This window comes from Prionailurus viverrinus, chromosome A2 (assembly GCF_022837055.1).
Source record: "Prionailurus viverrinus isolate Anna chromosome A2, UM_Priviv_1.0, whole genome shotgun sequence".
Lineage (NCBI taxonomy): Eukaryota > Metazoa > Chordata > Mammalia > Carnivora > Felidae > Prionailurus > Prionailurus viverrinus.
Genome location: NC_062562.1, coordinates 166,483,066 through 166,501,527, shown reverse-complemented (window position 1 = coordinate 166,501,527; position 18,462 = coordinate 166,483,066). Strand labels below are relative to the sequence as shown.

At 47.0% G+C, this 18,462-nt stretch overlaps 1 protein-coding gene across 1 annotated transcript in view; it reads right to left on the bottom strand.

Annotated features, from left to right (window-relative positions):
• DPP6 (dipeptidyl peptidase like 6) overlaps positions 1–18,462 on the bottom strand; it is a 713,986-nt gene that overhangs the window by 195,817 nt on the left and 499,707 nt on the right. The window contains exon 6 of the mRNA XM_047850332.1: positions 11,665–11,717. Within this exon, the coding sequence (XP_047706288.1) occupies positions 11,665–11,717 (53 nt within the window). The remainder of the gene's footprint in view (positions 1–11,664; positions 11,718–18,462) is intronic.

The window sequence follows — 18,462 nt, the reverse complement described above, 5'->3', positions numbered from 1 at the left end:
ACCTACATAAGATGAGCTCCGTGCCACTCAGTCCGTAATTTGGCTGGAGTCTCGCTGGGTTGAAACGCAGGGGAAGGTGGCGTCACAAAGAGCACGCCACGCTTGGAGCCCGGACAACTGAGTTAAAACCACGCCGGCCACTAGCTGTGAGGTCCTGAGCAAGTTGCTTCAATGGGGAGTCTCAGGGTTCTCCTCTCGGAAGTGGGGATATGACCGGCACCCCATCATTGTTGAGAGTACAAAACATGCTCTTGTAGGTCTCAGTGTCAAACATGTAACCAGCGGTCACTAAACACTTGTGTATGCGTTTGTACATGCATTCGTTCATTTAGTCCCTCACTCATAAGCGCAATCAAGGAGAAGGGAGCAGAAAGAAGTGTGGGCCGATGTGGGTGTAAAGTCCTGCACAGAGTAAAGAAAGAAGCAGGCAGGTGACAGGAACCCAGAAAGCGCGATGAAGGTGTGACTTCTCCCTGGAGCAAAGGGCATGTCCTGGGAAGAATGGTGTGGAAGAAACGGACTGGGACAGAGTGGATGGAGCCCTGGAGGCTGATGGCGTCTGGACATCATGTAGTAGGTAAGCAGGGATTCCTGTGCTCTGGGACAGAAAGAGGAATGAAGAACAGGTAAGAGGGCTGCCCTCGTGGGCTGTACCAGAAGGAGGCAGACCGGGGGCTGGGGGTGATGCCCGTCTGGCTAAGGACACTCAGACGCTGCCCAGGGGAGCGGGCTGGGTCCCCAGCAGGACGCTCACAGATAGCTTCTGTTCTGGGTGGAGAAACCCCAGTTCTGATACCAACGACCATTAAATGCATGGCTCGCATCAGCCCTGGATGTGGATTTTTTCCTTTCCTTTTAGAAATGGTACCTGGGGCGCCTGGGTGGCTCAGTCGGTTGGGCGTCCGACTTCGGCTCAGGTCATGATCTTGCGGTCTGTGGGTTCAAGCCCCACGTTGGGCTCTGTGCTGACAGCTCAGAGCCTGAAGCCTGTTTCAGATTCTGTGTCTCCCTCTTTCTCTGACCCTCCCCTGTTCATGCTCTCTCTCTCTCTGTCTCAAAAATAAATAAATGTTAAAAAAACAAAGAAGAAAGAAAGAAATGGTATGTTACACTCCATTTTGGCTGATTATGTCGGGAGCTTCGGTGAAGTGTGTGTTCGCCCTGCCCTGAAAGCCGCTCCAAGCATTTCAAAAAGTCAGTAGAAATTCACATTAGGGCCATGATGTGATGACTCTGGGTCAAGATGCTCAGAGATGTAAAAAACTTGACCTTCACATTAGTAATTGGGAGCGGGCTGTCCAAACTCCTGTGTTTATGAAAGAGGTTGACTCTCTAAGTGCTCCAACCTTCCCCTATAGTTTGGGCACCTGCATCCATCTTGCTGGATGCAGAAAACAGAGAGCTACAGGCTAGGGTTAAATTAAATTCCAGTCCAGACAGGCATCTGTTTTGCAAGGCTTCTTCTTAATCTGGGCATTTGGCCCATGGCACCATGTCGACCTCGCTCCTGTGAGCCTGCCAGCTGAGCTGAATCCTGAGCCGAGTCAAATACATGCTCTGGGTTGGGGGCACCTTGCATACCAATCACCCCCCAGGGCAGGCCAGCACTGCCTGCCTGTCTTTTTTGCAGTATTATAGTCAAGATGCAATAAAAGAATGGACAGGAAGGTCTGAAAAAGCCTACAGTGCCCTCTCAGCAGAATGGCCTTTGCTGGTGCTGGATGGGAGCTCCGGTGTCAGAAAACAGGTCCCCAACACAGTCACCAGGCTGTCCAGGTGTTAAGGGTCCTATACACTGCTTTTCAGCTGTGAAGCAACAGGCCCACCCAGGACAAGACCAAATCACCAGGACAGTTTTGGATCTCATCCTTCCTTGGTCCTTCCTCTAAGAAGGGTGGTTCTTGAAAAGAAATCCTTTCCTGGAAATCTGTCCAGGAAGTGAGGGATCTCAAGGGCCTGGAACTTTCCCAATGGCTCCTGAGGTTTACACCCAGGGGCTTATGCAGATAACAGCCTCTTCATGAGGGTCTGCTCTGCCTCCCACCTCTGACCTACTACGGTGCCCACCACACACTTCCCCATGGACCTGTCATTCGTAGAGTGCTCCAAAGACAGCAGTTGTGGGGACGAGAAATGTGCAGTCAGGTTGGACAGCCAACCCTGCAGTGCCCGCATTGGGTCAAGGAGAGCTCGGGGACAGGAGCCTATGTAGGCACATCTGGCCAGTCACGTGCAGGGATGGGGTGAAGGACAGGTAATGAACCTAAAAAGGGAGGGTCTAAACCGCACAGCCACTGTGGGTAATAATTCAGCGATTTTTTTTTTTATCGAGTTAAACATACATTTACTGTGCAAATCAGCAATTCTCCTTCTAGGTATTTACTCAGGAGAAATGAAAACCTACCTCCATATGCTATTCTGTATGCAAAAATTCATGGCAGCTTTATCCCAAAAAGCCCCAGGCTGGAAACAACTGAAATGTCAAATGGTGAACATGTAAACAAATTACGGTGTATCCATACAATGGGCCGGGTCTCAGCAATAAAAAGTATGAAACGCAGACACAGGCAATAATGTGGGGGAACTTTGACGGTAGTCATGCTAACAAAGAAGCTAGCCACACAGACAATGTGAGTATGACTCCACTTGCAAGACATTCTAGAAAAGGCAAGACCATGGGGACGGAACCCAGGTCACTGGCTGTTGGGGACAACCACAGCGGGTGAAAGTGGTGCACGATGGGATTCTTTCTGTCTTGGTGTCGAGATGCTCCCCTGATGGCACCATTAGTCAAAACTTCCTGAAAACTTACAATTAAAACCGTGTGTTTTATTTTTTTTTAATTTTCAAATGTTTTTATTTAATTTTTGAAAGAGAGACAGAGCACGAGCGGGGAAGGGCAGAGAGAGAGGGAGACACAGAATCCGAAGCAGGCTCCAGGCTCCGAGCTGTCAGCACAGAGCCTGACGCGGGGCTTGAACTCAAGAACTATGAGATCATGACCTGAGCCGAAGTCGGACGCTTAACTGACTGAGCCACTCAGGTGCCCCCCCAAACCGTGAGTTTTATTATAGGTCAGTTATGCTGCAACGAGCCTGCGATTATACACATGTGACCACTGCATGCCCGCCTTTCACAAGCCTGTCCACCCCCATCACCCCCTCCCGCCATCCTCCAGAGCTGCTTTCCTGGTCAAGGGTGCTGTGAAGTTCAACCGGAGTCAATGTCACCAAGGTAAACAGTTGGGGGCTTGGTGTCCAGCCCTCTGTAGACACAGTCTGGAGCACAGAGACACAGAAAGGTGACATAAAAACAATACAAAATCAACGAGGCAGCAAGGGGTATGCATGGCCTTTCCATCATCCACCCTGAGGCTAGCATGGTTTTGGTACACGCTGGCTGCTCCATTATGTCCGCAGCAGGAATGAAGGCATGGTACACGCTACAAGCACCTGGCAGGTCCAGCTGTCCAGGGGTGTCTGCTCGGTGCCCGGCACTTCTCTTCAGGAAAAGGTCCGTGAGCAGGAAGAGGGCTGACCCCGGGGATGTGGACAGCTCCTCAGGTGACCGACCCTCACGCCTGACGGAAAGGGCTCAGCAGGCAAGCCTCTAATTTCACGTGACTTAGACCGTGGAGGGGGAGTGTGCACAGCACAGACCAAAATGCATGAATCCGAATGGGCGGCTCACTGCTGATCCCACTCGGTGGAGCCCATGGCAAGCTCCTGCACTGGCAGGACACGGGCACACAGAAGCACCAGGGACCGTGGCGAACCCAGGCAACCAACAGCAGGCTCTGTGTCACCTCTGTAGTTTGGACCTCCATACTAAGGAGCCTCTCCTGAATATCACTAAACAAATCGCCCCCATCACCATTAATCTGAGGCCGGCTGTGCTCTCTGAGCTTGTCAAGAGGACAAGGAAATGAACGTTTCAGGGGAAACTTCACTTGTTTCAGCTCCAACTACCTTTAGTGATGACAGCAAGTGATGGCGGGGCAGGCCTGGCTGATCCCAGAGCCGGGCCCCGTAGTCAGAGACTCATTTGCTTGACGGGGGTGGGGCCCGGCACGCATCTTCTTCCGAGTCAATACTGCTCAATCACTGAATTCATTTCCTCCCACTGTCGGCCAGCATCGAAGGAATGCCTCCCACGACGGGAACAACTCAAGCGACACGAACATGCAGCTTAGAATCAGCAAGGTCACAAGTGTTTTTCCCTCTTCACGTGGGCTTGTGGTGACAAATGATTTGGTGGGAAAGAATGGTTGAAACCACCTCCTTCTGCCTGTGACTGATGGCTTTTCTCCGCCAACTGGCCCAGCCCTGGTGTATGAGACCTCTGGCACCGGGGAAAGTAAGGTGTGTGGGGCACCCTCTTCTGCACAGCCACGCTGTCCTGGGGCACCAGCCCCCGTGGGTGCAGACACAGTCAAGCCCCTGCCAGAGAAACCCTTCTCTCTGAGGCCTTAGGGTGAGGGTGAGGAGTGTCAGGCAATGAATGCATATTGAAAACATTTCTGAACATTCCACTCAGAAAAAACACATATTTACAACAAGGTGAGTAGCAGTTTAATGCCAGGATGAACTGTGGTGGGAACTGGGAACTGTGGTGGGAACTCTGGGGGTTCGGGCAGTTGGCGGAGGACTCTTGGAGGAGGGGGTGTGGGTGCTGGGGCATGAAGAGTCAGAGGCTGGGAGTGCAGCCACACAGGGAGCAGGAAGTCTGGAGCACGTGTGCAGGTGAGGACCTCCAAGAGCACGCCATCTGGGGGCAGTGCTTGGACACGCCACTGATGTGACCACTCATGGGAGCATGGCATGTGTCTTCCTCCTCCCTCACTGCAGGGCAGACACATCGATGTCTGCACGCTTTCCCACAGAGCCTGGGCATAGCCCTTGACTACTCAGCTCTACCCTCAGAGCTCTAGTAAGCCATTACAATGGATCCGAGTTGACATTGAGGATGACATTTATTTTGTGCCCAAATGCAGGGGGGTTAATTAGACTTGGCCATATCACGGAAGATCTTGGTTCCTCCGTGAATAGAGCGTGTAGCGCTTTCCACACACCAAAGCAGGCATTTAAACGCCCACCTCATTATTCTAGTGTTTCCTATAACCTTTACATGAACCCTATGAGTCAGGAATTTTATTGCCATTATACATATGGAGTAATTGTGCCCGGAGAAGCAAAGTAACTCTTCCCTGATTACACAGGTAAAGAGGCAGCCTGGGGATTTATTCCCAGATCTCTTTGACTCTAAAGTCATGTTCCCTTGAAAATGCTTGCTAAGAGTTTGTATTCTGGAGGGAGGAAGGCGGTGTGTGTGTGGGTGGGGGGAGGCAGGAGAGCAAGGGAGAAGGGGGAGAAGGACCCAGACCAAGTGCTAGTGTAGACCTTTAGGCTGTCCACAGTTCTGAATATTAGTGCAGACCTCTGAGCTGTCCACGGTCCTGAATGTTAGTGTAGACCTCTGAGCTGTCCACGGTTCTGAAAATATGTGAAAGCCAGTAACGGTGTGGTGGGTTGGGGGGGGGGGGGGCGGGCGGGTGGGGAGATCTCCCCACCCCATGCCATGACAGAGACAAGCAAAGTGGTATTTTAAGGACATCACTTTCTTCTGCCTCTTGGCTTCACACTTGTACATTATACGAACAATTGTATTCATGCAATTCCTGGCAGCTGTGAGGGTAGAGCCAGTGTGTGTCTGCCTGGAAGGGCCAGCGGCAGGGCCCCTGGGGATCCATGAGAAAAGGACCAGGAAGGAAAGGTGGTGAGCCACCGAGGCACTGACATGTGCTGAGAATTCTCATCACTGCCCTTGTGAACTCACTACCTTGAATCTTCTCATGCCCCAGGCTCAGCTCACAGCGGGACACAGGCTGCTGAAGATTTAATTAGAGGGACATGGAATAAACACTTGAAATATGTCTTCATTTTCCAGGAGAACACTGGCCACCCATAATCACTAGGAGTGTGGTTTCTCCACCCACTGAGCTCTGCCATGTTCCAAGCCTTCATTACTCCCCTTAGCCAGCCTCCTGATGGAGTCCATGCCCCAGATCTCCTCTCCCTTCAGTCTTCGCACATGCATGAAACTCACCCAAGCCTGCCATTTTCAGCACATCTGCTCTACGTAATCCCTATGTTCTTAGTATGAAGACCCATCACACTAGGGTGGCATTAGGTTCCTTACACTTCAGTGCTATCCTAACACCCACCCAACCCTAACTCTACCCATGCAGAGCCTGTGTGAACATGGCCTGGGCCAGCACCCCACGAATTCCAGAAGATGCTGGCTCAGTGCAAAAGTCAAGTCTGTTTAATGACCGACCAAACCTGGAATATCTCCTCTGTCTCCAGCTACTGAAAACAACAACTCACTCAGCTGTAAGGCTCAGCATAATCCTGATGCCCACAGCTTTCTCTTCTTCTGTGCTCAGTGTTTAAAATATCCCTTTGGGCCACCTAATTACATACTGTTACAAAGTGTATATCTTTTCTTTTCAACAGGATTTTGAACTTCTTAAGGATATCAACCATGCTTTCATTACTCAACAGAGCGTCTCAATAAATACTTGCTGACTGGGGTGCCTGGGTGGCTCTGTCGGTTGAGTGTCTGACTTCAGCTTAGGTCGTGATCTCACGGTTTGTGGGTTCAAGCCCCATTATGGGCTCTATGCTGACAGCTCGGAGCCTGGAGCCTGCTTCAGATTCTGTGTCTCCCTCTTTCTCTGCCCCTCTCCTGCTCACACTCTCTCTCTCAAAATAAATAAACATTAAAACATTAAAAAAATAAATACTGACTTATATCATCTTGTTTGTTTCCATTGGAGGCAAAACCTGAATGCCTTACAAATTAATTGTGACAGGTCAGATTTAGATGTTATGGAAAAGAATTTACTGAGCATGGAGAATTATAGATAGCTGAGGCGACAAACATCTCCTTTAAGAGAGAAATTATAATTACCTGAGTGTCACAGAATAAGCCTTAGCTTTGAACAATTATTGAAGGGAAGTTTATTCTTTTTAAAAAATGTTTATTTATTTATTTTGAGAGAGAGCAAGAGAGATAACAAGTGGGGAAGGGGCAGAGAGAGAGAATCCCAAACAGGCTATGCACTGTCAGCGCAGAGCCCGACATGGGGCTTGAACTCACGAACCGTGAGGTCCTGACCTGAGCCGAAGTCAAGAGTTGGACACTTGACTAACTGAACCACCAGCTGCCCCAAAGGGAATCTTACCCTTATACGGGTGTATCATTCCTCCCCTTATAACAGAAAGGATTTCAGCTGGCCAGAAAGTAAAGTGTAATAATATTTAATCACAAGACTACAAATATATATAGGTGCATACTACAATATTAAGAAATCACATTCCCAAATGTTCACCGGAAGCAAAATTCTCTACTGTGCATTTTAGATCTATTGCTCCACTTAATTGTTACAATGTGTCTATGAGAGGAACACTATTATATCATCTTTTTAAAAATATGGAAACAGATCTGTAGAAGTATGACAACGATCAAGGTCAGTGGTGGATTGAGGATTCGGATTCACACCCTTGGGACCACAGAGCTGAAGTTAATTCCCACATCATGCTGTGGGCAACATACACTGTGTGTAGGTTTTCATCCCAGATGTCCAGTTACTAAATAAATGCAATGCCTTCTGTATCCCAGCCCATGAAGTTAGAGAGTAAGTCTGGGCAGAAAGACCTACATCTCAGTTTACAGTTTTCAGATACAGAATGTGACTTCACAGGTCAATGAGAATTCCAAAGGAGTGCAATTTCTGTGTACTTATGTTTGGTGCCTAAAAAATACCAGTGAACGAGCTAACTTTGGGCAACAAAATCCACAGAAGATGGCCTGGCATGTAAACAAAGCTACGCTCACATATTTCTTGGTGTCTGTTCTATTATTACTTTGTTTGCCAGACCCCAAATGCCAAGGCCACCCAATTAAGAGATATGCCGAATTTTTCTGAAAACTGATTTAGGTTATAAAGGGGATACTTTTCACTAGTCCATATGATTTTCAGGATGATGCTAGTAAATATAAGAAATTGTAGTCATACAGAAATAAATTCTTTCTTTTACAAAAGCCCTCAAGCCAAAGAAAAAAACTAATTCAAGAAAAAAGTCATATCAGGAAAATGTCAAGAAGCAGCCAAGTCTACAAAAATAAATACTTCTATGAAAACACATGATGGATCCTTAATAGAGAACATTGAGCCAGGGCGATAATCTCTATTACAGAAGATTGTTTTATTTTGCTGACTTTCTGATACACGAACTTAGTGAAACATTTTATGTTAAGAATGACTAGCTTTAAATCTGGGTTAACAAACAAATTTGTGTAAAAGATACCTGTTTAAGAATACGCTTTTTGATCTATCCGTAGATAGGTCCATAGGGTGTGGAAGATGAACAGATTTTCCCTTAGGTTTTAGATCTTTGAGTAGATGAAAATACTGCTGCCCTGGGATTCTCGCTGCAGCTCTAGCCAGTATGTGCAAAGGACCGGACCCAGCTCCCACTACAGACAGAGGTTCCAACTGTGATGGGGGATGCGGATGCACGGGACAGGGAGGGCCTCTTTCTGGCTTGTGAGTGACACAGAAAAACAAGTAGACCCTCCCCTAATTCTTCTGCCTCTGGCAAAAAGGAAGGAAACCACAATTCAGAAGGCATTGACAAATTAATTCGACCCTTGTCTGTGACTGGTTGGCCAGCCTGAAGCCAGGACAAAATTCAAGTTACAAATGACAGGTAATCCCATCCTGCAGACTGCATGGCCTCCGGCTTCCAGTGAAGTGTTCAGAGGAGAAGCAGAGAGAGGGAAGTGAGAATTTGTGGCAAAGTACAGATCTGTGTCTTCAGAAGCACCAAGGAAAAGCTCCTTGTTTTTTTGCATGATGAGTAATGCAAATCTAAATAATTTAATACAAGCTTATTTTTGTTTTATTAAACATTTTTTAATGTTTATTTTTGAGAGAGAGAGAGAGAGACAGAGAGAGAGAGAGCAAGTGGGGGAGGGGTGGGGTGGGATATGCAGAATCTGAAGCAGGCTCCGGGCTCTGAGCTGGAAGCACAGAGCCCAACTTGGGGCTCCAACCCACAAACTGCGAGATCATGACCTGAGCCAAAGTCAGACGCTCAACCGACTGAGTCACCCAGATGCCTGCTTATTTTTGTTGTAAAACCATAATTGTGCTTTCCTTTCTACTCCAAACCCACCTACGGTACAAGCCTTGGAAGGCGGGCTGTATCTTTTCCTGCCACCCGGTGGCTTGGTCGCCTGCACAGGCAGTGGACTTGAGGCATCGCTAAGGTTGCAAAGACTTGAGGCCTGAGGGCTCATCCGGTTCAGAAATCCACTGTCTCACTAATACAAATGAGGTGTCAACACTATTTAGAATTAATTAATTGATTCATTTTCCACCAATGATCTTATGACAAAGAGGAAGAGGTGGGCGGGCAAACAATGCAAGGTTTGGAGATGCTGCAGTTCATCTGGGTGATGGGCTGGGCCACCGACTTCCTCATCCACCAGGGTTCTCTTCCAGTAAATGTAACAAGGAATCGGCTACATCTACCAATCATACAGAGGTGCTTAGGGAAAATAAACTAGCACCACTAAAGATCCAATATTTGCAGTCATAATATAACTCAAGGGGGTTGTCTTGATGGCTTGGGGGTCTGGAGTCTGCCAGGCTGGCACTGGCTCCCAGCTCGACTGTACGTGAGCTCGGAGATGCTGGGAAGTTACTTGATGTCCCAGGTCTCACTGTAAGTGGGGTCTCACTTTTCTTGGGGCTCCTGGGTGGCTCTGTAGGTTGATGTCTGACTGTTGCTTTCAGTTTCGGTCATGATCCCAGGGTCATGGGATCAAGCCCCACATTGGGCGGGGAGCCTACTTGGGATTCTCTCTCTCTCTCTCTCTCTCTCTCTCTCTCTTTCTTTCTCTGCCCTTTTCTCTCCTCTCTCTCTCAAAAAAAGTGCTTTTCTTTCAGGCTGTTGTGTTAGAGTAAAGGTGCACAGAAGTCAATCTATAAACGACAGCAATTATTATTACTGTGATTATTTTTAAAATATTGAAGACAGTACATTATGTGTTGACAATCTCTACGGGGGGTATCATCATCATCAACACGAAACAAAGTCACCAACGTGAAACAAAGTCATCAACACAGACTATCTCCTCCTCCGGTTTGTCGCTGGTCTGGCTGAACGCAACATTGTACAGACTCCAAATCTATTTCTAAATTCTGACCGATGCAGTAAAGTATTAACACAAAGTGTTAAGCATAAAATGCTTTTCGAGTTTTGAGTCTTACAAATTTATATAAGATGGAATGAAATATTCATCATCTATAATACATTCTATCGTCCTACAAGGGGTACATAAATCTCATGGCATAATTACACCCTTGACTACTGTGACCTTTGAAGATGCACATCTGCTTGGAAAAATGATAGAATAATTCCTCCTCAGTGGAAAACATCTGAGTTTATCTTTAAAATAGGCTTTAAATGAAAAATTCCTACACACTTAATTTTTACCACAGTGGTTCGCCTTCAGTTTCTTTGAGCTTGATTTGTCTAACAGCCCACCAGAAACTATGAATCTCACGTTGCCTTGGATCTACACACAACTCTCATTTGTCTGAAGTCCAAATGAAATTATTTTCTCCATGTTTGTTTTCCAAGGAGATGCCCACATTCTACAGAAATGGAGTAGAAAGCAGATTGGAAACATTCATGCTGTTGATTGATGCTCTCTTATGAAACTTTTCAGCAATTCCTGTGTGCTCAAGTCAGGAAAATTAGGATGCCTCCCCTACATATTCAGAGGCAATGCACGCAACATGGGCAGCAGCACAGTTTAATTTCTTTGAACACTTCCTGAGCCCCTCCCCTTTCCCAAGCACAGCGAGAGGAGCCCCGGAGGAGTGAAGGAGAGGCTGAGGCGGGGAACAAGAGTCTGGGGGCAGGTGAGGTGACGACACAGGAGGACGGAGGAAAGGAGAGAAATAAAAAGGCATCCTTGCCTCTTCTTGCTAGCTCTGGAGCTGTTTCGTCATGTGTCTGACTCAACAAATGGCTTCGGCAGACTTTAACCAGTGTCCTTCCTGCCTTTGGACTCTGGAGACGAGCTCCCAATAGGGCGCCCCTGTGTTGTGCGTGGGTATCAGGCATGTGCTCATGTCCCTCCTTCCCACATACTTCTGGGTCGCAAATCATGCATTTTCGAGAGACCAGGTAAGTTTAGGGGTGCCCCTCTATTTTGGATATAACCGGAACTCTTGTGGGAGTCCGAGGGCCATCCACTGTGCCTGGGAGGTTGCAAGGTACAGGGGAAAGTCCGCCCTGCACGACCTTGACATGGACCACGGGAACCAGAGCAGAAGACAGGTGGAGTTGTCCTACGATGGGGGCTTTACCAACGGCAAGTAACTGGACTCATGTCACCCCTGAGACCCTTGATGTAGTTAGCCAGGGAGGAGCCACAGAGGCCACACATCAGGATGCTTCACTGTCAAAATCGAGCTGTCCCATCACCTGCCCTTAATTCCATGAACGAAGCTACTATTCAGTGTTCTATGCCTTCTTTGTTCTGAATATTTCTCATTAAAAGAAAATGAAAGAACAATCTTACCCATGAGGAATTTTGCTCAGGACATAGTATCCAGTGTAGGAGTGTTGGTATATCTGAAACAGACAAGACAGAAAACAAAAAAAGAAAACAAAGCAAGCATTGAGACAAAGGCTGTGACTGTGATATTTTTCAGATCACTGTGAATCCCAAAAAACATTAGGGGGACGAAAAGGAGTTAATCAGGAGACCCGGAGGCAACATCTTTAATTTACTTAGGAAGTTAATTTGCACATCCTGTTTATTTTACTTTTGTCATTTGCACATTGTTTACAGGGCAGCCAGAGGCTCGATATTATCCCCATAATCAGCTGTTTTTTGTGATTAAATCAGGGGCACAGATTTCCAGCTCAACTACGTGCAGTACAGCGTGAATGAGGTCACCAGAGGCAGTCAGTCAGCTGGACCCAACGGGACCGTGAGACCCCTGTAGAGTAGGACTTCCCTGTAAATGACGGCACATTCCATTGTGTATCCTCAGTGAATACAGACGCCAACACAGGCTTCACTGGGCAGCCCCCTGTCCTGCTGTAGAATGTGATGTGCACCTTTCAGCTTCGGAGAGGGGTCAGCAAATTAAGAACTCAATGCAAGAGGGAGCATGGCTTTTAAAACTAAGGCAACAAGCAAAACTCTGTCTCCAAACTCCTATAAGCCCCAACCTGCAGGCTCTCTTAAACTCTTGAGCCAGGAGAGGATTTCCTGACCCATAAATGCAATGAAAGGAATGCAAGGAATGACCAAGAGAAGGGACAACACACAATGCAGGAAGTCTTGGCATTCACCTCCTGCTTTCTGGACAAAGAGCCTCCCCAGCATTGGGATGTGATGGGTTACTCTGCAGGGTTGAAGCAAGGAGGTACCGTAGTCCCTTTCTTCTACCTGTGTACTTTCTGAGAGTCAACACTCTGTGTGGGTAAACGTTCAGCGACCAGCATTTAAAACCACCTTCCTAGGGGCGCTGGGCTGGCTCGGTCAGAGGGGCGTGTGACTCTTGATCTTGGGGTTGTGAGTTTGAGCCCCACGTGGGGAGTAGAGATTACTTAAATAAACAAAGTGTAAAAAGAAAAAAGAAACCAATTTTTTTTTAATGTTTATTTTCGAGACAGGGAGAGAGAGTGAGTGGTAGAGGGGCAGAGAGAGAGGGAGACACAGAATCAGAAGCAGGTTCCAGGCTCCGAGCTGTCAGCACAGAGCCTGATGCAGGGCTTGAACCCATGAACTGCGAGATCATGACCTGAGCTGAAGTCAGACGCTCAACTGACTGAGCCCCCAGGCGCCCCACAAACCACCTTTCTAAAGATAATCAGTGAGGAATGTGCAGGCCAAGGAAGACAGATCCATCATGAAGCACATAAAGTAGAGGAATATATTGGGGTGCTGAGGACAGAGTAAGCCTGCCAAAGAGAACAGGCAGGACTGTGCTAAGCTCACCAACCCCCTGCCTTGTTGGGGCCCCCGAATTAACTTCCAGACAATCATGGTGGATTGCAGTTGCTTGGAGAAAAGGAATCCAGATACAAAAGTAAACAACAGCCTTTAAGCCCAGAAGATCTTTTGCTTCTGAAGATCCCAAGGCTCTGGCACCAGAATGATGGGATGTGGGGTGGCCTTCTGGGGAGAGTGGGTGGAACCTGACTGGGAAACGTGTCCAAATACTGCTTTGGTTATGAATAAATAGCCAGCAGGCACACGACTGTGCAGGAGAACTTCACGGACCTGCGGGGCGACTGATAAGGAGCAGAGGAACCCAGCTCTGCTATTTCTGAAGTGACACTGCTTCCCCAGGAGAGAAGGGAGGGCCGTGTCCCAAGGAGATCACTGCCCAGACAGCACCCACCAAAGGACCCTGTGCTTTGACTACACTGCCTCTGAGCTGGATGAGCTTCCTCAGATGCAAGAACAGAAGCTCGACAGACACAATGCAATTCTCTGCAGTCATGGCACATGGGCCCTGTGCCACACGGCACTCCTAAACTCCGGAGGCACCTGCTCATTCTGTTTAATCTCACTCTATTGTCATGGTGACCCCAGGCAGGCAAAAAGTAACCTTTGTTTGCTAAGATAGGAAAGTGAGGTAGGCAAGGGCAGGGGAGAGAGGAAAAGGAGGGGGAGGGGAGGAGTGGAGGCAGTAAGGAGGAGGAGGGGGAAGAAGGGGTGGAGCCTAATTCTGGGACTCTATCATATAGAGGCAGCACAAATGATGGTATGAGACTTCAGAGACCAGGCTGTCAAAGGAATCCTGACTTCCTGCTGGCTCTCTTTCAGGTCATTGCTCTGGGGGAAGACAGCACCATGCCGTTAAGAACCTTAAGCAGCCCTTGGGAGAGGTCACGTGGTGAGCAACCAAGTTTCCTCTCCAACAGATCACCAACAGCCAACGAGGAGCTGGGGCATCTTGCCAACAGCCACATGAGGGAGCTTGGACGTGCAGTCTTCGTCCCCAGTCTAGCCTTCAGATGATGCTGCCCCGGCTGACACTCATGACAGACCATGACCCAGAACCACTCAGAAGAGAAGGTCTTGGATTCCTGACCCACAGTAACTTCAAGATAATAAATGTTGGTTGTCTTAAGCTGCTCAGTTCTTATACAGCCATACAGAAGTGACAGATCTAGTTTAAATCCAGAGGAAAAAGGGTAACTATTCCATCAGATAGGTACAGACTTCTAAGTTACTGGATTCCCTCCTATAAACCTCCGGCAACTTTTAAAACAAACAGAAAAACAAATCCCTTATCAAATCAGTTTCAGTACAGAAGTGAGGGGCTGGGTAAGATCACTCGTGGACCAAACACTTGAAGGATGTCTTTGACATTACTGTACAGGGCAGCCCAAAGTGTCAGAAGTGATGATGAGGGTGAGGCTGAGGAAGTGGAAGGTGAGTGGCTAGTGTTCATGGAGCATGTCCTACCCATCAGGTGGTGTGCCAGCCCCTCGGAATACTGAAGTCACTCAATTTCTGTGAATAGGCATTAGCACCCTATTCTGAAGACAGGAAAATCAAATCTTAAAGAATTCAAATCAAGCTCAAGCAAGGTGTGAGCTGAGGTCTGTCTCTCTCTGATCACTGTGTTGGAAACTGTCTGAACAAAGGGCGTATCTCTTAACTCTCAAGTTACAAGTCCAAGTTGATGGCTGTCAACTGAAGAATCCAGGATCCCAACTGATATAACGGCCATGCAAAACTTCATGGTTGAAGGACTATTCCTTTTTAAAAAAAATGTTTATTTTTGAGAGAGAGAGAGAATGCCAGCAGAGGAGGGGCAGAGAGAGAGGGAGACAGAGGATCTGAAGCGGGCTCTGTGCTGATGCGGGGCTTGAACCCACAAACAGCGAGATCATAACATTAATCAGGGTCGGACGGTGACTGACTTAACCAACTGAGCCACCCAGCAGCCCCAGGACTATTTCTTTAATCCATCTGGACACGGTGATTTCCATTCACTCCCCGGTTATGCCATTCTCACACAAACACCCAAAGTTGGTCTTCACATGCCTCTTTAAACACGCCTCTGCCTCTGAAATTCACCCCTGGGAGTATCTTCTGACTGGGACCAATGAGAAAAAAGGAGACTGAACCGAAATAACCTCATAAGGGCAATGGTAAGAAGAAAATGAGAGAATTACCCATTCTCAATTCTATGCCTGTACTGTTGGGTTAAAAGAACAAAAAAAGCATGTGTGGATAGAAAATGTGGTAAAATATCTGGAATACCAAATCACTAATTAGAAAGATGGAAACAAAAATGGGAGTGTTTGGATGGCTCAGTCAGTTAAGCATCTGACTCTCGATTTCACCTCAGGTAATGATCTCACAGTCTGTGAGTTCGAGCCCTGTGTCTGGCTCTGTGCTGATGGTATGGAGACTGCTTGGAATTCTCTCCCTCCTTCTCTCTGCCTCTCCCCTGCTCATGCTCTCATTCTCTCTAAAAGTAAATAGATAAAAGCAATTTTTTAAAAGAAAGGCTCTAATTTAAAAAAAAATTGGAGAGGATGTAGGAGAGACAGGTAAAATCTGGATGTGCCAAGCACGCATGTGAAAGAAGCTGTCTGGGGTGAACGTTAGCACAAGTGGGACCCTTAGGAAAGAAAGTGCACTTAGGATTGAAGAGCTGCTCTTACAAAAGGATGGACGAGGGAGGGCCATGTCACAACCTTCTAAGATGGAACAATCAAATATCACTCTCTTCCACAAAGTGTTCTCTCAGCCCAGAGCCAAGAGAACCACGGGCACAAAAGAAAACTACTCTTTAAAGAGAAAATGCCTGATCTTGAAAGGAATAAAAAAAAAAGCGACATGTCACTGGAAGAATTTGTTCCTTAGAAAGTCTTTCTTTTTCTTTTTTTTCTGCTCTCTCTGTTGTGTTTATGTTTCTTTCTTTAAAATAGACTCTTAATACTTCTGATCATGGAAAAAAGTACAGGGCTGGAAGTTGGTAAGAACACATCTGGTTATTTTTCTAAGAGCGCATTTTGGGAGTTCTTGGATTTGAGTTATTTTGGTTTCTTCCTACACTATCAAATTCCCCGTGGAAAATGAATATATAAAAACCTGTTACCCAAAATGCGATTCACAAGATGGGAAAGCAATTTCAGCAAATTTTCTTTCTGATATGTTATGAAAAATGGTTGATACTGGCATCCAAAAATTGGAATAAATATAACCAGTCGAAGGTTCTTCCTGGGAGAAGTTCACATTTGGTTTGCTTCTTCTAGTTTTGAAACACCTGCCCACAGGTCATCCCCTTTGCCCTCCATCGCTCCTGTGGAGCCATACTTGTTGTCTATGGTCTTCCCTATCTCAGCCTCAGTGCTGACACTCATGACCCATTGTGCACACTCATGCAGACTCACTTTCCATTCCTCTTCCTCTATGAAATCATCTACTCCTGTGGTTTTAAACCACACTTCCACCTAGGCATCCCTACCTCATGCCTCACAAGGACCAAAACCTCAATATTCTCCAAAATAAACTCTTCAACGATCCTTAAAACCTAGTTCTCCTTTGATATGTCCCATCTGAGTTGGTGGTTTCATCATCCACTCAGTAAACTGAACTAAAAACGTAGTCTTCCTTGACTCCATTCTTGGTCTCCTTTGAACTTCTGCTCCAGTTCAATCCATTCTCAAATGGTGCTGAATGGACTTCTTCAGTCCTTCCCAAATCCACTGCCCATTCTTCACTGCGATGGCCTTACTGCAGACCTCCCCTCCATCTTTCCTCTCCTGCACAAAGAAGCTACCCTTTCCAAGACTAACCTCAGCTCTCAACCCGTTCCCTTCTGCTTCCTGTCGGACTTTAGGGACTCCTGCGTTACAGGTTTCATAAAAGACCCCACCTTACATGTTTCATCTCTCCCTTTGTTGTTTTGTCTCCCAAATCTGCAAACATAACTCAAAATCTCCCCCATTAAAAATAAAAATCCCTGGTCATATCCTCCCCGAACGACTCCTTTTTAACTATCATTGCGCTGCATGAGAAAAGTCTGTGGGGCCTCACCTTCCGTGCACTTGTAACCGGTGCACTTCTAACATTCTCAAACTGTGATCTCTAAGCTCATTTCCAGCTGCCAGACATGATGGCGTCAGCTCAATGTCCAGTCTGCTCCACGTCTGTGCAGTGGGTGATAAAGGTGACAGGAACCGCTTTTTGCTCTTCCTTCTGTGACAGGTCACTGCCTCCAGGACCTTGCCTTTCTCTCCTGCTGCTGCAGATACCTTCAATGGATGCAGGCACCAGGCCTGCCCCCCTTTGCTGTTTTTCACCTTGCTGGTCTACACCTCTGGTCTGGTAGATCCCACTCATTCCTTTCTTATATGGCTTTTTACTGAATTTACATTTTTATGCTTGACCTATCTTTTGAGTTCGAGGCTCCTATTTTTAGCCTGCTTTGGACCTTTCTGCATGGCTATTTTTTATCCAAAACTTGTCTCCCAAATGTAATAGTTTAGAAGCCAAATAAACCATTTTCTTGCTAAAGAAGTCTCTTTAGAGACTTTACAGCAGAGACCGGCTAAAGATGGTCTCTGAGTAGAAAAACATTGGCATTAGCTTCAAGTATTCCTAATTCCTTATTTATTTTATTATTATTATTATTTTTTACTGTCCATGTACAATGGGTTTCCAAGTGTCACCGGGCTTGGTAACTTTGGAATGTCTCTTAAATTCACACCACATTTTCTACCCTCAGTAACACTGCCCTGGTTTTGGATGTCTGTGTAACCGCAGTGATCTTCCAGTTGGCCGGCCAGCCTCCTGCGCCTCCCCCCTCCGCTTCTCACATTCTATTCATAGAGGGAATTAAATGTACTGGAGGGTGTGGATGAGCTCAGAGTAAGATTCTCCTGAGTTAGGGTCAAGACCACCATGGCTGGGACACATGGTTAAAGAACCAAGATCCGGTAAGGAGTGAATGAAGGCTAAAAGTACTGGGAACGGGGAAAGATGAACACAGGAAAAAGATAGGGCAGGGAAAAGAAAGCGAGATTTGGGAACTGGATGATAAGGAAAAAAACAGAAGAAAAATTACCTGCATGTGACATCAGTGATGACGAGTGAAAAACCAAAAACCTGGAGGAGGCGAAAAACTGGAAGCTGGAAAACGTGAGATGTCTTGGTGTTAGGATTGCAGAAAATGAAAGGTTTACTCAGGGGGTCTGTCTCCTCACAATGTTGAGGGTTCTGCTACCAAAAGAAGAGGAAATTCCATTTGGTTCCATCTGCCACAGTGATTCCCGGTTCTACTGGGAACCAACACAGTGGTCTGTCCTCTGGGAAAGAGCAAGCAATCTGCCTGCA